Below are 18,959 nucleotides of genomic sequence, written 5' to 3' on the forward strand. Positions count from 1 at the left end.
TTTTATATTTGTATCCCTTAATTTATCACACATAACATATAGTTGATTATATCTGTTGTGTAAATCATGTTAAAACCAATGCAGATTGTTAACAATATATGTAATAATGTACTGCAATAGAGCAGGTCCACATTAATTAACGATAACTTAAGGAATAATTCATTCTGAGAATAAAATAATTGTGAATAAATTGATTTCATAAAGGACAGCCGCTTTCCAGTGTATTTGCAAAAGTAAGATGCTGCATGATATTCCAGTTATATATGTTAAACACCCATTCACCTTATCTTTTCACATATCACTCTTCTTATTTAAACACTGTACTTTCCTGGATGCATCGTATTTTCGTACAGTGAATGTCCACAGTGACCTACCACACCATTAGAAATACATACATATCCAATGAAAGGAGATCTTATATCAAATAATAAAATAATACTGTCACAAAAGTATGATGAAGAAATGTATTTATATTAGAACAAGTTGTGTTTAGTAGTCTACATCCGTTCTGAGCTGATTATTAATTTCTTAAACCACAAGTAATGTATAAATATTTTCATATATATTATAGCAATTTATTAAATCTGGTAGCCTTAAAATGTACACACATTTGGTAAGATACAACAAGTATTGTGTTCTAATTTATATTGTTGATAACTTGATATTATCTTCTGATGTCTTAACTGATTTGATTCATCGCAGTAAAACCCAGTACGTCATCAACAGTCGCTGTCACCACGGATCCTACATTAACCTCTCAAAGAACAAGCAAAGGTAACAGACGATGTTCACAGTAGCTGTAGAAAATACTTAGTGCATAAAATGGATCGCAAATCGCAATCGGGTAGCAAGAAAGTTGCGGTAGATCGCAAGATTTTTCCAGACGTTGAAAAACTACCTACAATTTTTCGGAAATTGCCGACGTCTATACTCCAAGTTAGCGTCCGTGTATTTTGAGCATCGATTTTTAGGGGTGGGGTTCTCATGGAAGCTCTTGCCTTACAGTGTAAGTGCCGCAAACCCACAATGTCATCAAGCTGAATTTGTGGGAAGTCGTTCAGTCACATCCGTGATTTATACAGGGAATTTGAGAATGCACTTACTTGAAAACGAAGACTTTGTAATTAACCTCTTGCATGTACACCAGTAGACCTAAGTTAGACCTGCTCTCTATTCTCCTCCTCTCTTTCTATTCAAATTTTCTATAAGCAAATACAAGACACTAAACGCCAACATTACAGTCCTTTCAAAATTTCATCAAACAGCCCTAATTTTCTTCAGTGTTGTTTCTATTCGTATTTGATTCTTATATCGTTCTAAAACTGTTATATACAATTCATTTCAATTGGTATTAAGTTTAAAGCTAACATGGATGATCGAACTTTAATAGTTACATTGGCAATGTTACTATTGCATCTTTCAAACCTATTCACACCTCATATTACAACTTATAACCTTTTTTTGCCGATATTTCTTCGAGTTCTAGACCCTGGAAAGGAATCATCAACATCCACGAATATCTTTTCAACAACAACAATTACTACTACTAGTGAGCAGTCATCACTTACAAGCAGTAATCAAACCGATGGACCGAACCAACTGGTGCTAAGTAAGTTAACATCTAATTTATTTGTCAATAGGTACTTTAGGTTTTGAAGTATGCATAATGTCAGCAAAGGTGGACTTAATCCAATTTATCACCATTTTAATCCCTGCTACAATCATAGAATATGGACAATAATCACATGAATTCATTCCATCGCAGATTTTCTCTGAAGCACACATATACTTGATGTGTAAAATCGATTAGTTTACAGTAACGTTATGCGTGAACAAAATAATCTTTATTTAGCTGTTCCATCCTTCAGACTGTTTCTGAAGTGCAAGACCCAATGATAAGATCATACAAATATACATTACACATATTACGTGATACATCAACGAGTTACCATTTGTATATGTTCCACTGCTTGGTATGTCGTGCATCATCTAATTGGTGTTGATTCCATATAGTTCTGCCGTGATATTCCACCGATTTTTCAACCTTTTAGTAATTAACCGATTACCTATTATTCAATACGCTTTGCCTAATAAACTTACAATTATTCTCAGTTATTTTAAATTATTCTTAGAAATCATTTATGTTTCATTTCAGTAATAGTGTTATCTTCTGTTGGTGGCGCTCTACTGTTCAGTTCAGTGTGTTTTGTAGTTGGTTACCTGATGGCTAATGCCTTGTAAGTGTGACTTATATCTTTACTCAATGAACATTCATGTATTATTACACGTCACCTACATAATAAACTCAGTTGTAAAATTCCTTTAATGAAGAAAGTCCTAATTCAAATAATTTCACGGGGAACAATGCCAACAGTTGATTAAATATTATATTACTTTTCTATTGCTTATTGGAACAGTGAAGCAAAAATGTGTAAACTAATAAGATAGTGTTACAAAGGGCAACGGAATCATCAACCAGCACATTTACTTTCGACATGTACTGGATTTGTAACTCACGGTAAGGAAACTTGCAACATTAACAGAAATGCGTCTACTATTTGTTCGTGTAGAACGTTTAAGCAGTTAATTGTTCATTTATTTAAGAAAATACAGTGGTTGTGTTATTCGACTAACTCTCTATATGATTAACGTTTGATAAACCCTTACATTGTTGACTGGTGCTGTTTCAGCAGAAAAACGAAAGACAAGAGGACCAGATCAAATAAGGGCGATGTAAGCCTGCCCCTTGATTCACGGAATCCAGTGGCAGTTTCCAGTCATACCGGTCAAGGGACACTACAGACTACTGATGGAGAAGGTTACGAAGATATTCGTCATCAAGATAACAACGTTCATCTCGGGATTTCCCGTCCAAAACTAGACGTGCCATCGAATGAGTCCGTGGTATACGCAAACGAAGCCAACGTTTACTCTCGTTCGATAACAGACGTACTTTCAGATGAAAACGCAACGAACAGCGGAAACGAAAAGCCGGTGTACAGTAGGACTATTGAAAAGTACTAATTGCGCTGTTTATTGTTTATAACTGCAGTTACTGGAGTTTATATTGGGTAGGAATACGTGACAATAATACGCAACATAATTATAGTATACTACTTTTGTACTCTTTTGCAATTAATTTCATTCCACATGCTATGTTAAGTATTTCCTCTACAAACCTGTATCAATACCCAACAAGAAAATACAAAACGGCTTAATAGTCACATATTATAGTTTGCAGATATTCAGAGCCTAGCTCCAAACGTATCTGGTATTTTGTACTGACGAACACAGAAACTTTGACACAATTGTGCAAATAATACATAATTCGGACGGAATTGTGGGAACAAGAAGTTTAATGAAATACAAAAGGTATTGTCATCAGTAATTCGTGATAATTCGAGCCTCTTTCATGCGAGTGGGAACTATAGTGACCCAAAGGTTGGATATGTTAACATAGTGAACTATATATAACACCTACAACGCACTCTTTCTTCGACTAGTTTCGAGAATATTTGCACGATGACGTTCATATAGCATTTGCATTGACCTTTGTGTTTACACTCATGTTGCTATAGTAAGAGAGACTCGGATATTCAGTCACGGACTAATTATGGTTCCATCAGAAGATGCACTTCTTTTCACTTCACTATAAAGCCTCTTTCAAATTTGTCAGATTCGTTCAGTTACTCCCCAAAAAGTTGTTTAATTAGTTATATCTAGTGTCACATGACAGGTGTAATCCCAAACTCAATAGTCAATTTCTTTTGGGCTGTCTACTATTGTCGTTATTGTTCCTTTTTTTCTTGATTGTCTTTGAAAAATTCCTCATTTTCCTTGTTTTATATCATCCTGTAGCAGTCATTGCAATCATCACATAGTGTTCAGTTCTGTTAAATAATTTATGAAATAAAGCGTCTTCAAAATGTTTGGAAATATTTGAACTAAACTGAAACCTGAATCAAACGATGATGTAACGAATAATACTAATCTGTCATATTAATAAATTTTTCTAAGTGTGAAAGTCGTCACTCAATATATGAAATTTTCTTTGGTGTGAAGGACATTGAAATGAAATGTAAATGATAATTTTAGTTATATTTTAGTTACGTTGTTTTTCTCGAAGTTATTTTTGAATGATCATGTTGTAAATAGTAGTGACATAACTGATGATTCGTGTATACAGGTAAGAAATTTTGTTTCGAAAGTTTAGTAACACAAATATTATAAAGGACGAATTTTTCTTATGTCTATGCAAATGTGGTACTAAGAGAATTGTAACTTGCTTTCCTCTTGGTAAATGATTTAATAGTTGAACATTTACACTTTCTTTTTTTTTATTTACGTTTCTTTCGTAGTATGCAACTGTATAATAAGTTGAATGGGATTATATAAATATAATGTTCTGATCCGCACAAGTTACTCTATGCTATACTTAAATATTTCCTTTCATTCTATTTTGCTTCAGTTATGATCCAATCTTCTTGTTATCATGCAAAATGTAAATTTGGTTTAGGATTTTATTCTTTTATGTTTTTATTTTTATATTTGGTGTAGCTTATGCAGCGAATGTCCATAATGTTTCAAAATAAAACCTACGTGCTACAATGAAAGGACAACTTAAACCGAGAGAACGCGTAGAAAACTGAATAATCTATACTGATACTCAACTGTCTAGTCTGTTCCACCACCCTCATACTACTGACTTCGTACAACAACAAAATTAAAACATAAAAATTAACAACATATAATAACAATGTTTCTCATAATTTCGTCCGAGTTGGGTCATGAACGATAAAGAACATGGAAGGACTAATATTTCTTTAGAAGCTATTTAAAGCTCTATTTATGCATCAAGAAAACTCAATTTATAAGTCGAAGAAAGGGACACATTTTCTGAGGGGCCGCGGATTGCAAAGTCAGCAATGTCTATAACCTGTCTCACAAAGTCGGTAATCACTGTTACAGTTAAAGTGTACTGAATTTTTTAAAGGAACATTACTATTGCTGTTGGTACTATTACATTAGTCGATGTTGATAATATTATTTAGTTAACATATCATTAACTGTTGAAATATGTTGTTTGTGATACGGAAATTGGACGCCTCCTAAGGTTCATGTACCTGAAGCTTTGGTTAGTACCATTAGGTTGATAGAGGTAACGTAAGTTGACTTTAAATAAAAACAATTTTATAAGGAACACGAGTACTTTTTATGTCTTCTGAAATAGAGTTCTTATTCAACTACCATTCCTTCATTCATCAGTTTGTACGGAAGTGACATACATTTGTCACGCGGTAACGTGGCCATAACCTACGCTTTTATCACGATATAATGCGAGGAAATAGCTTAGTCACAAAGCTTAAGCCTCATATTATGTTTTCCTGCTTATGGCCAGGTCATTTTAACTTCAGAAAACAACCTATCAGTTACCGTGGGTATGCCTACATAACACGTGTGGCTCAGCTTCTAGTATGGCAGGATCACATGTATCCAGGTTAGCAGCGCCTTACTTCTCAGTGTTCTGAGCCTGGCTGGTATAGTTTTCCCACATATAAACAATCTCTGCGTAATAAGAGGAAACAAGTTATGGCAAAATGCTGTGAAATTAAACAAGTGCTGTGAAACGACATATGTTGCGACGGCATGCATGATAAGATGCCACAAAAGCAGGGGCGTCAATCATTGGGGTTGGGACACATTCCCCACTTTACAATCCCCCCCCCCCTCCCACAGGTTAATGACTGACTCGTGTAGGCTTTAGGCCTATCATTCTCATAATGACTCGTTTATCTCATAAAGGGAGCTCAAAAATTGTACTATGAGATTAATAGTTTTAAACGTTTATTCTCATCTTCTAAACCCACGATGAAAAATAGAACTTTTCAACTGGGTTGACATAAGAATTACGGGTTTCATTTACAGCGTAACTTTAACGAGGACCCACGCCCATACACCGATATGGCTATTTGCTAAGCCTGTGTGCTAAGCTGTTAGTCATGTTGGCAGCTTCCCACCTGAGATTTCCACTTCCTAAATGAAAGTAGGCTAACGCTAATGTGAATGCCTGGACAGTATGCGCTATTTCAGCAAGTTTTAGAAAAATGTTCACATATTTTCTTCTGATCTCATTAGTGAGTACTGTGCAAGCTGAAGATTATAGGACCGAATTGTAGGAATGGCGTTCAAAAAGGACACAAGGTATCTTTTACGAAAACAACCTGGGCATGAGAAACCAAGCAACAGAATGACCGATCCGCACTCAACCCCAGTCCCCATGAATGTAGACTGTGACGGTGTGATCATCGTCAGATGGGTAACACGATGTCTCTACAAGGAAAACATAATGCTACATATGATCTTAGCCAAAACGGCGCTCGTCACTTATACTACGATTGCGAATGTGTTCATGTTGTAAACATCTGTATAACAAGATGATTTTATTCGTGTGTGCAGAGTTAAAGAATGTTTCCGTTTTTGGTTTAAGTTTAAATCTTATTAACTATGATAAAGGCCCAACTCGGTTACACCCGGGTGGTAATTTTTGTTTCTAAATGTAAGTCTATTCTCTTGTCCGATCTGACTATTATTATAATATATGACTGACATATCAAATGAGTGACCAAACAGATGCAAATTTGAAGATTTCTAGCTGTGAACCCGTCCCCTGTGCCACCACAGATGCTTCGCTATCAGGGGCCTTAATGCGGGCTCCTGGACTCACACGTTAAAGGCTTTTCGCAAGGGCGGTCGCGGTGACAGTTTCATCCGCGCTCAGTCATTTAAGTCCTCCCCAAGCATAATTTGTGGAAGATCACATTTCGTTCTTCGCAATTAAAGCTGTCGTGCCGATATTTGTTATTTTTTTAACCTGTTACCACTTTCCCGCCATGCAAATTTTATATTGACTCCAATATGCCAAACATGGTGTAAGACCACCAATGAAGAATACAGAATTATTCAATACTTAGCCTATGAAGCACCAATAATTCAAAACATTCTGCTTATCGTAGAGTTATAACTTCCTGTTTCTTTCCCCTTAACGGACGGTTTTACAAACTGTAGGCTGAGATTGTTTTATTACAGTAAAGCCTATAAGTCATCTTCGGTCATGACAATGGCTCCCAATGTGTTCTGCTTTCCGCATGAATTCCCCTTACAGATCAATTGTTATTATATAATCAATCCACGTTGCACTTTAGTTACCTTCTAGTAGACATTTCAAGTTCAACCGCAACCAACAATAAACAAAGTCATAGGTCTTTATGTTATACACGTACCGATTCGTGGAGCAGTCATATTTCTTACAGGACAAGTTCGTGATAATAGCATTTGTAAGTGTTATGCAAAACTGTTCATAGCAGCATATATGCTTCTAACTGTCGTACACGTTGGACTGTCATAATCATATTCAACGTTGCAATGTGAAATGGGGTGCACAAAAAGTATTTTCGTTTCTCACAGGAACACAGTAATTGAAGAGTAACGGCAATACACAAGTACGGAACTATAATGGTTGCTACTATGGGGAAGGCACGGCTATACATACAATGTGTGATCTACTTGTGTGTTTTACCAAGATTGGTTTCCACTTCACAGCCAGACATAGGTAAGAATCTCGGTTTATATGTTGTTCTTATGTTTGCTTGATTTTTAGTATTTCTGTTGACACGTAACATAATAAGACCTCAAGGAAATATTTCTTCTTTTATCATGTTCTTTTATATTATATTTACTAACGGTACGAGTATGAGGAGGCTATATTTGCATTAATAGCTACACAAGATTCCAGAACTAAGAGAACTAAGAGAAAATTAGGTCAGTTACTCAGATGCAACACACTACTCAATTAGAAAACTAACAAATTTTACGGTATCAAACATCACAAATTTGTCAAGGACAAATGGTGTTAATATAATAATTAATTCAACTTGGTTTGGTTGAGCTACTGAAATGTATAAAACAACATTAACATTAAGGGGGGAGCTTCTACCTCCATCCTTCCATCGTACGTTCGGGAAATACGTTCAGTCGGGGTTTTATACATTCAGTCAGGTGAAGAATATATCAAACCTTGAATCTGCTACCATCATGATTTCTCTACCTATATCAATCGGGGGAATTTATGCCATGTACACACGCCTGTGATATCATGTGCGACAATTCATGGGTAGACGTCACTGCATAAATCCTTTCTATCTTTGCAATCGTCATTAAAGACAGTGGCGCACTAAGGGGGCGGGCGGTCCGCACGGGTAACAGTCGGGGGAGTAGGGGTGCCATGCCAAAGCCCAAATTTGTATCCCCTATTAATGTAAATGATTGTGTTATAATTTCAAAGCTTTGGCATTTGCATCTAAGCCTCCCTTCATCAGCAAAGTTTTCTCAAAGGGGAGGGGGGACCTTAAATCCCTGTCCGAGGACGGCACCCCCTGCACGGTGTGACAAAGGATCAATGCACCCAGAGTGCCAACTGTTTTATAGGTACGCCTATAATTAATGGATAAATGATTGCTAAGTGTTATCACTATGCAATTACAATTTCACCTCCTTTCACCTCCTTATTGTGTTTATTTTCATAAGGATTAGATTGAAAAAACGAATACACTTAATTTGAGCTGGAATTTTAAACAGAGGGAGAACAAATTATGGGTGAGCTTCGTATATTTTCAGAGCGACCTAATTACACCATTCATCTATATATTGTTCATTGTTCATTTCAGTTATTGATTTTACATGGAAGAGTGGTTTAATTATATCCAATGGATACCCGAACACAGACAGCATATTCATCGGCTGGAGAATCGTTGTAGAGGGAGATTACTTTATTCGTTTGGAGTTCCAAGAGTTTGGTTTACATGAAACAGATAACTGTTCAATAGACTATTTTCAAGTGAGTAAATAACATTGTTGTACTTTCATGTCAATTAATAAGTAAAGTTGTATTCACATCCGCTCTTCATTAAAATAAATGGTTAAAATTGTTTTAAAAAAAATGATATGGAACAAGCGGAAAAGATAGCAGAAAGCTTTCTTCAAATGCAATGTTCTTAGTTGTAGCTAATGCGTGTTTAACTCGTATCATATTAAGGCGAATTAAGAACAGGCAATTGTTTTATTTGTTGACTTTTTTGAGCTTCATGGTTAGCTATTTGCGAATATAGCTGCATATTGCGAACCAATAAATATCAAAGTTTCTTCAGTTACAAAAATGTTGCACATCGTTATTATGTTGCTTTGTATGTTTGCCGGTTTTCCTGTAGATAAACAATCTTAATAATCGACAATTTGTTTTACCACTCCTTCATTACCAAAGTACTGGTTACTACGGCCTGACATTTTTTTCTTTTGCAACGTACAAGATAACACAAACTAAATTTCATTCATAGATGTTTTATCATTTCTTCTGAAGCTATTCGATGGCCCTGCCATAGATTCAGACAAAGAAGTCGGTACATGGTGCTGGGATTACTTCAAAGAGCTGATGCCTAATACCTTTATTTCAAGCAATAATTCCTTTTACCTCCTCTTTCGTGGTCACCCTGATCATAGCAGGAAGGGATTCAGGGCAGAATATGAAGCTTTCCGTAAGTTTCTTATCAAACTAATGATAAACCTACCTTGTTGAGTCATATGAATTGTTATGCTTAATTCCTTAATGATTATTGCTAGAGGAGTGAATAAATTCCTTCTAAGAATGAAATAATTGTATATAAATTTAATTTATACATCTGCTTCTAAGAGTTATTTTCAAAAGTCGGGCGTTGCATTGTACACTAGCTCGAGTAGCCAACGAGACACCTCAGTGGATCCACTAAGAAAGCAAAACGCAACATCTATTTTTGATACCCATAAATGAAATTGAATGAGTACTCTTATTTAATAACTTGCACAGGTTTTTAAAAGTGGTGACACATTTTCCCTATCCCAACCCCTACCCGAGCGATTTAAGGTATGAGTATGACACTGATGGGTTACCTGGGGCTAAATTAAAAAAAAAATCGACTGAACATTTTACACGAATGACGATGAGGGTGGAGAATACAAGACCATCTCCTCACCCTCCTCTTGCCATTTCTCTGTATATATTGGCAACTATGACTGATCGTCACACAGTTTCTGTCACAGTTTCTAGCATAACACCTAGTACCGATTACAGTACAGAACGTGGAAGCTCTTCACCCACGGTCATCGGAAGAACAACTAGTCCATATTTACCTGAAATTTGGTAGGACTCTAAAAGTTTAACCGTTCATCTTCTTTCATTCGGTATTCGAACGTCGAATGGTACAAATGAAGAAAAAGAAACACAAATATTAGGCTAGCAAATCGCTACAGTTCTTGGAACACATTCCCGAGAACTTAAATTCCTCTTTCTGACAGATGGTTTTGTGCTTTAAAGTCACTACCGGAGGACACGGAAATTACCACATAATGAAACACCCAAGTAGGGCTTTCAAATACTTTCCATTTATCACTGCACATATGAATTGTGGTGCTTCAAATCACTAACAGTGAACTAGAAATATTTAAAAAATAAAATCGCTGCAGCTTCACTATAGGGCTCTGAGATGCAATCCATGGGATTTAGAGTAAATCCTGTTTCTGAATTGCATTTTATATTCTAACTAATGCTCAAAATTGCGGCTTTTGTTGATTTTCTTTTTAAAAACCAGACCTGGCCTGCCGGTAAAAATCAGTCTCAAAAGACATTGTTGCGATCAATCAAGACGTCGTCCTCGTCCTCCATCCCCTTCCCCCCCCCCCTCGGAAATATGGTGAATGTACGTTCCTGAGTGCCGGCAAGTACCCAATAATTCGAACACAGCCTTACAAAAGAGCCTGACAACGACTACTACCATAATAACCTATATTCCCATGGTCAAGAGGATTGACTCAATCTCAGATGAAAGGGGGCCAACTACAGAACTCTCAAAACTTCCTGTTCTTTGTATTCTGTAATGGATTTGATTAATTTTCAAACAATGGACATGTTGTATCTACAACATTTAACGCAAGCGTCATTTTGGTAACTAACTTTAGAAATTTCTTTTTACCACCCATTTATTGCTTTGCCTCCGTGACTGTAGGCCTATTACGTCCAACAAAATGTTCCCGTGTGTTAGCTACTCATATTGTTTTCCAATAGCGAGTAACCGATGGAGTTCGAGACATTATCTCGCGCATGCGTCCGAATAAAGTTATTGTTCGACCCTTTTGGACACAAAGATTGTTTGCCTTTTGTATTAACGTCCCCATTCGACGGACAACAATGTACCTCAGTATCTGAACACGTGCTAAAATATTCCATTCTTCATCCCTGCAGTGTAGTTATTTAAACAAAGTTATTTCGTAACTATTAAATGATGAGTTCCCAAAACTACCTTGTAATGATATACCTTTCGTTTGTAATTGTATCCCTTAACTTATCACACATAACATATAGTTAATTATATCTGGTGTGAAAATCATGTAAAATGCAATGGAGATTGTTAACAATAAATGTAATAATGTACTGCAATAGAGCAGGTCCACATTAATAAACGATAACTTAAGGAAAATTTCTTCTGAGATATAAAATAATTGTGAATTAATTGATTTCACAAAGGACAGCCGCTTTCAAGTGTATTTGAAAAAGTAAGATGCTGCATGATATTCCAGTTATATATGTTAAACACCATATCTGTTCACATATCACTCTTCTTATTTAAACACTGTACTTTCCTGGATGCAAATCGTACAGTGAATGTCCACAGTGACCTACCACGCCATTTGAAACAGGAAACCATTAGAAATATATACATATCCAATGAAAGGAGATCTTATATCAAATAATAAAATAATACTGTCACAAAAGTATGATGAAGAAATGTATTTATATTAGAACAAGTTGTTTTTAGTAGTCTACATCCATTCTGAGCTTCTTATTCATTTCTTAAACCACAAGTAATGTATAAATATTTTCATATATATTATAGCAATTTATTAAATCTGGTAGCCTTAAAATGTACACACATTTGGTAAGATACAACAAGTATTGTGTTCTAATTTATATTGTTGATAACTTGATATTGTCTTCTGATGTCTTAACTGATTTGATTCATGGCAGTAAAACCCAGTAAAGGGTAAGGGAAGGGAAGATGTTCACAGTAGCTGTAGAAAATACTTAGTGCATATTATGTATCGCAAAACGAAATCGGGTAGCAAGAAAGTTGCGGTAGATCGCAAGATTTTTCCAGACGTTGAAAAACTACCTACAATTGCCGACGCCTATAGTCCAAGTTAGCGTTCGTGTATTTTGAGCATCGATTCTGATGGGTGGGGTTCTCATGGAAGCTCTTGCCTTACAGTTTAAGTGCCGCAAACTCACAATGTCAGCAAGTTGGGTTTGTGGGAAGTCGTCCAGTCACATCCGTGATGTTATACAGGGAATTTGCAGCCGATTCACACATAGATTACAGTAACTACTGTCAATCTTACAATTTTATACCACAGTAAATACTGGATCGTGCTGATAAATCGGTAGCATGTGCTATTAAGTTTACAGTAAGAACTGAGGATATCTGTAATCCCAATAAATCCCAATAAATCCCAACAACTGGATTTGTTGGAATTACAAATATCCTCAGTTCTTATTGTCATCCTAATAGCACATGCTACCGTTTTACAGCACTATCCAGTTCTTACTGCGGTACAAAATGTAAGATTTGCAGTAGTTACTGTGTTCTCTGTGTGCATCGGGTGGAATTTAAGATTGCACTGACTTAAAGTAAGACATTGTAATGAACCTCCTGCACCTCAATGAATAGATCTAAGTTACACCTGTTCTCTATCCTCCCTCTCTCTCTCGCTCTGCAAATGCTATATAAGCAAATACAAAAGAATTACATTTCTTCTTAACTTCATCAGAATAACCTCAAGATCTTTAATGTGTTTTCCTATTCGTACTTGATGATTTTATATAGTTCTAAAGCTGTTGTATAAAATTCATTTACATCGGAAGGAAGATTAAAGCTCACATGAATGATATAACTTGAATAGAAACATTGGCAAAGAGCCTCTTTCGAACCTTTCTAAATCTAATATACCAAATTATAATTTTTTCCCCGATAGACTCAGTCGCTGTTACCACGGATCCTACATTAATCTCTCGAAAAACAAGCGAAGGTAAGCTAAGGTGTTCACAGTAGCTGTAGAAAATATCTTTCCCAACTTCATCAGAATAACCTAAAATTCTTTTAATATGTTTTCCTATTCGTACTTGAATATTTCATATCGTTCTAAAGCTTTTTAATACAATTCATTTACATTGGTATCAAGTTTAAAGCTCACATTAATGATATAACTTCAATAGAAACGTTGGCAAAGAGCATCTTTCGAGCCTTTCCAAATCTGATATACCAAATGATAACCTTTTTTGCCGATAGACTCTAGAATGGGATCGTCAACCACTAAGAATATCTTATTCACAACAACAATTACAACTACTAGTAAGCAATCACCATCTACAAGCAGTAATCAAACCGATGGACCGAACCAACTGGTACTAAGTAAGTTAACATCTGATTTATTTGTCAATAAGTACCTTAGGTGTGGAAGTATGCATACAGTCAGCAAAGGTGTGGAAGTATGCATACAGTCAGCAAAGGTGGACTTCATCCAATTTATCACCATTTTAATCCCTGCTACAACCATAGAATATGGACAATAATCACATGAATTCTTTCCATCGCAGATTTCCTCTGAAGCACACATATACTTGATTTGTACAATTGATTAGTTTACAGTAACGTTATGCGTCAACAAAATAATCTTTATTTAACTATTCCATCCTTCAGACAGTGTCTGAAGTGCAAGACCCAATGATAAGATCATACAATGATACATTACACATATTACGTGATACATCAACAGGTGACCATTTGTATATGTTCCACTGCTTGGTATGTCGTACATCATCTTATTGGTGTTGATTCCATATAGTTCTGCCGTGATATTCCACCGATTTTTCAACCTTTTGATTTGCCTAATAAACTGAAAATTATTTTCAGTTGTTTTAAATTATTCTTAGAAATCATTTATGTTTCATTTCAGTAATAGTGTTATCTTCCGTTGGTGGCGCTCTACTGTTCAGTTCAGTGTGTTTTGTAGTTGGTTACCTGATGGCTAATGCCTTGTAAGTGTGATTTATAATTTTACTCAATAAACATTCATGTATTATTACACGTCCCCTACATAATAAACTCAGTTGTAAAATTCCTTTCATGAAGAAAGTTGTATTCAAATAATTTCACGGGGAACAATGCCAACAGTTGATTAAATATTATATTACTTTTCTATTGCTTATTGGAACAGTGAAGCAAAAATGTGTAAACTAATAAGATAGTGTAACATAGGGCAACGGAATCATCAACAAGCCCATTTACTTTCGACATGTATTGGAATTGTAAATTATGGTAAGGAAACTTGCAACATTTACAGATATGCGTCTACAATTTGTTCGTGTAGAACGTTTAACTAGTTAACTACTCATTTATTTAAGAAAAACACTGGTTGTGTTATTCGACTTACTCTCTATATTATTAACGTCTGATAATCCTTACATTGTTGGCTGATGCTGTTTCAGCAGAAAAACGAAAGACAAGAGGACCAGATCAAATAAGGGCGATGTAAGCCTGCCCCTTGATTCACGGAATCCAGTGGCAGTTTCCAGTCATACTGGTCAAGGGACACTACAGACCACTGATGGAGAAGGTTACGAAGATATCCGTCATCAAGATAACAATGTTCATCTCGGGATTTCCCGTCCAAAACTAGACGTGCCATCGAATGAGTCCGTGGTATACGCAAACGAAGCCAACGTTTACTCTCGTTCGATAACAGACGTACTTTCAGATGAAAACGCAACGAAAAACGGAAACGACAAGCCGGTGTACAGTAGGACTTTTGAAAAGTACTAATTGCGCTGTTTATTGTTTATAACTGCATTTTATGTTGTTTATATTGGGTAGAAATACGTGAAAATAATACACAAAGCAATTATAATACACAAAGCTAGTACTATGTCACAAAGAAAATTCATTATACATGCTTTGTTAAGTATTTCTTCTTCAAACCTGTATCAATACCCAACCGGAAAATACAAAAAGGCCTAATAGTCACATATTATAAGTTGCAGATATTCAAAGCCTAGCTTCAAACGTTTCTGGTATTTTGTATTGACGAACACAGCAACATAACCACAATTCTGCAAATAATAGATAATTCAGACGGAATTGTGGAAACAAGAAGTTTAATAAAATACAAAATGTATTGTCATCAGTAATCCGTGATAATTCGAGTCTTATTCATGGGAATGGAAACTATAGTGACCCAACGGTTGGATATTCTAACATAGTGAAACTATAAAAAACACCATCAACGCACACTTTATTCGACAAGTTTCGAGAATAGTTGCACGATGGTGTTCATAACATTTGCATGGAACTTTGTGATGATACTCAAGCTGCTATGGTAAGAGAGACTGATACGTTCAGTCCTGGAATAATGTTAGTTCTATCAAAAGATGCACTTCTTTTTACTTCACTATATAGCTAGTCTTTCAAATTTGCCAAAATCGTTCAGCTACTCCCAAAAAAGGTATTTAATTAGTTGAATCTAATGCCACATGACAATGGTAAACCCACAGCTCAGTAGTCTATTTGGAGGGAGGCTGTTTATTGTCGTCGTTATTGTTCTTTTTTTCTTGATTGTCTTTGGAAAATTCCTCATTTTCTTTGTTTTACATGATTCTGTAGCAGTCATTGTAAATCTGGCGAACTTAACATTTGACAGTGTTCAGTTCAGTTAAATAATTTATGAAATAAAGCGTCTTTATTTTTTTTAAATATTTGAGCTAAACTGAAACCTGAATAAAACGATGATGTAACGAATGATACTAATTTGTCATATTAATAAATTCTTCTACGTGTGAAAGTCGTCACTCGATATATGAAATTTTCTTTGGTGTGAAGGACATTTAAATGAAATGTAAATGATAATTTTAGTTATATTTAAGTTACGATGTTTTTCTCGACGTTATTTGTAAATAATCGTGTTGTAAATGGTAGTGAACTAACTGATGATTCGTGTATACAGGTACGAAATTTTGTTTCGTAAGTTTATTAACACAAATATTGTAAAGGACGAACTTTTCTTATGTCTATGCAAATGTGGTACTAAGAAAATTGTAACTTGCTTCCCTCTTGGTAAATGCATTAATAGTTGAACATTTACACTTTCATTTTGTTATTTACGTTTCTTTCGTAGTAGGCAACTGTATAATAAGTTGAAAGGGAATTACATTAGTCTAATGTTCCGATCCGCACCAGTTACTCTATGCTATATTAAAATTGTTCCTTTTATTTTGCGTCAGTTATGATCCAATCTTCTTGTTATCATGCAAAAAAAAATTCTCTAATAATTAGCAGTTATGTTTCGGATTTTATTCTTTTATGTTTTTATTTTTATATTTGGATGTAGCTTATGCAGTGAATGTCCATATTGTTTCAAAATAAAACCTACGTGTTACTATGAAACTACAACTTAAACTGTGAGAACGCGCGGCAAACTTAATAATCTATACTGATACTCAACTTTCTCATCTTTTCCACTGCCCTAAATCTACTGGCTTCGTATAAAAAATATTAAAACATAAAAAATAACAACGTGTAATAACAATGTTTTTCTTAATTTCGTCCCACTTGGGTCATGAACTATAATGAACATCGAAGGACTTATATGTCATTAGAAGCTATGCAAAGCTATATTAATGCAGGAAGCAAGCTCTATTTATAAGTCGAAAAAGGGAACACATTTTCTGAGGGGCCGCGGATTGCAAAGTCGGCAATGTCTATAACGAGTCTCACAAAGTCCGTAATTACTATAACAGTTAAAGTGTATTCTTTAAAGGAACATTAAAATTGTTGTTGGTACTAATAAACTAGTCGATGTTGATGATATTATTTAGTTAACATATCTTTAAATGTTTAAATATGTTGTTTTTGATACGGAAATTGTACCTGAAGGTTTGGTTAGTACCAATATATTGATATGGGTAACTTAAGTTGACTTTAAATAAAAAAAATTGTATAAGGAACACAAGTCCTTTTTTATGTGTTCTGAAATACATTCTCATTCGACTACTCAAAAATGTGTATTACATGCCAACCTAACGCATTACGGGTTGAACCCCTGTGGCAAATATATCACATGTATCCAGGTTAGCCGCGCTTTACTTCTCAGTGTTCTGAGCCTGGCTGATATAGTTTTCGCACATAAACTTATCTCTGCGTAATGAGAGAAAATGAGTTATGGCAAAATGCTTTGAAATTTAACAAGTGCTGTGAAACAACATATGTTGCAACGGCATGCATGATAAGATGCCACAAAAGCAGGGCGTCAATCATTGGGAGTGGGACAGGTCCCCCACTTTACAAATCCCCCCCCCCCTCCCACAGGTTTAGTGACTGACTCGTGTACGCTTTAGGCTTATAAGGCTCATGACTCGTTTATCTCATAAAGGGAGCTGAAGCAATGTGCTATGAGATTATTAGTTTTTAACGTTTAATTCATTTTCTAAACCTGCGATGAAAAATAAAACTTTCCACTGGGTTGACATAAGAATTTCTGATTTCATTTATAGCGTAAATTTCACGAGGAACCGCGCCCATACACCGCTGAGACTATCTAGTAAACCTTGGTGCTAAGCTGTTAGTAATGTTGTTTTTTATTACCATGTTAACCAATTTACCTTGAGTTCTAGTTTAGCAGTTATGTTCATATGTACACAAAATGTTGTATTTGTGATTGAGTTATAACTAGTGCCAAGTATATGACCGTGACCTGCATGGTTGGGGAGGGGTGGGCGTGGGGAGTGGCAGCTCCCCCCTAAGATTTCCATTTTCTAAATGAAAGTAGCCCAACGATAATGTGAACACCTGGACAGTATGCGCTATTTCAATTAGTTTTAGCAAAACGTTCATATCATTTCTTCTGATTTCATTAGTGAGTAGTGTGCAAACTCAAGATTCTAGGCCGGTATCGTAGGAATTGCGTTCAAAAAGGACACAAGGTACCTTTTTAAAAAAAGAACCTGGGAATGAGAAACCAAACAACCAAATGACTGATCCGCACTCAACCCCAGTTCCCATGAATGTAGACTGCGACGGTGTGATCATCGTGAGGTGTGTATCACGATATTTCTACAAGGGAAACATAATGCTGCACATGATGTTAGTCAAAAGGGCATTCTTCACTTATATGCACGGTCGCGGATGTGGATACGGATGTGGACCATCATTTGTTTTGGTTTTCATGCGTTTTGTTAGGATAACAATAAATGTATAAAGCTCCAAAGATTTAACCTGCGTGAAGTAGTCTAATGTGAAACTACTGTATAAAACTATATTTATTACGTATATATGTTTTATATAGGCCAATCAGTTTCATTATTAGCCCATTATATCAGTGCCTCAATGTTTTAACTAAGAATATTGAGGTACAGTCCTCTACAAGGCCCACCCACTCAGGTCATTTGCCCCCACCCCCCCCCCCACCCCAGTTGGAACCTTGTTTTTTGCATGTGAAACAAATAATGATAACACAAACCTGACAATAAATTAACACCTAAAATCCCCATGTGGCTCCCGTCAGGATATATAGGCTACAGCTACCATTTTGAATGCCCTAGTGTGCTTTATAAACTTAGTTACCTGTGTAAAGCAATGCCTATAGATGAAGTAACGTCACTCATATTTTTCTACAAAGTGATTTACAGAACAATTTTTTTTCTAATTTACCCTTTTCTTTGGAAATGTAAATTTCTAAAACATGAGATATCAAAATAAAGAATGTTTGGATGCAACTTACAAGCCCCGGGTAGTGCCATTTCCAGCAATCTGGGAGGCATATTTGGCAAA

The 18,959-nt window shown here is 35.7% G+C and overlaps 1 protein-coding gene across 2 annotated transcripts; it reads left to right on the top strand.

Annotated features, from left to right (window-relative positions):
- Positions 1–7,265: 7,265 nt before the first annotated feature.
- LOC139968056 (uncharacterized) lies at positions 7,266–17,521 on the top strand. 2 transcript variants are annotated; one of them, XM_071972384.1, is made up of 7 exons: positions 7,266–7,609; positions 8,724–8,893; positions 9,413–9,587; positions 13,114–13,167; positions 13,428–13,550; positions 14,095–14,176; positions 14,627–17,521. In XM_071972384.1, the coding sequence occupies exons 1-7, from the start codon at positions 7,513–7,515 to the stop codon at positions 14,958–14,960; spliced, it is 1,035 nt and encodes a 344-aa protein (XP_071828485.1). In that variant the 5' UTR covers positions 7,266–7,512; the 3' UTR covers positions 14,961–17,521. The 2 variants fall into 2 exon arrangements, with proteins under 2 accessions (XP_071828485.1, XP_071828494.1); XM_071972393.1 differs by having other exon boundaries at positions 14,630–17,521.
- Positions 17,522–18,959: the final 1,438 nt, after the last annotated feature.

The sequence above is a fragment of the Apostichopus japonicus genome, chromosome 1 (genome assembly GCF_037975245.1).
Source record: "Apostichopus japonicus isolate 1M-3 chromosome 1, ASM3797524v1, whole genome shotgun sequence".
Classification (NCBI taxonomy): Eukaryota; Metazoa; Echinodermata; class Holothuroidea; order Aspidochirotida; family Stichopodidae; genus Apostichopus; species Apostichopus japonicus.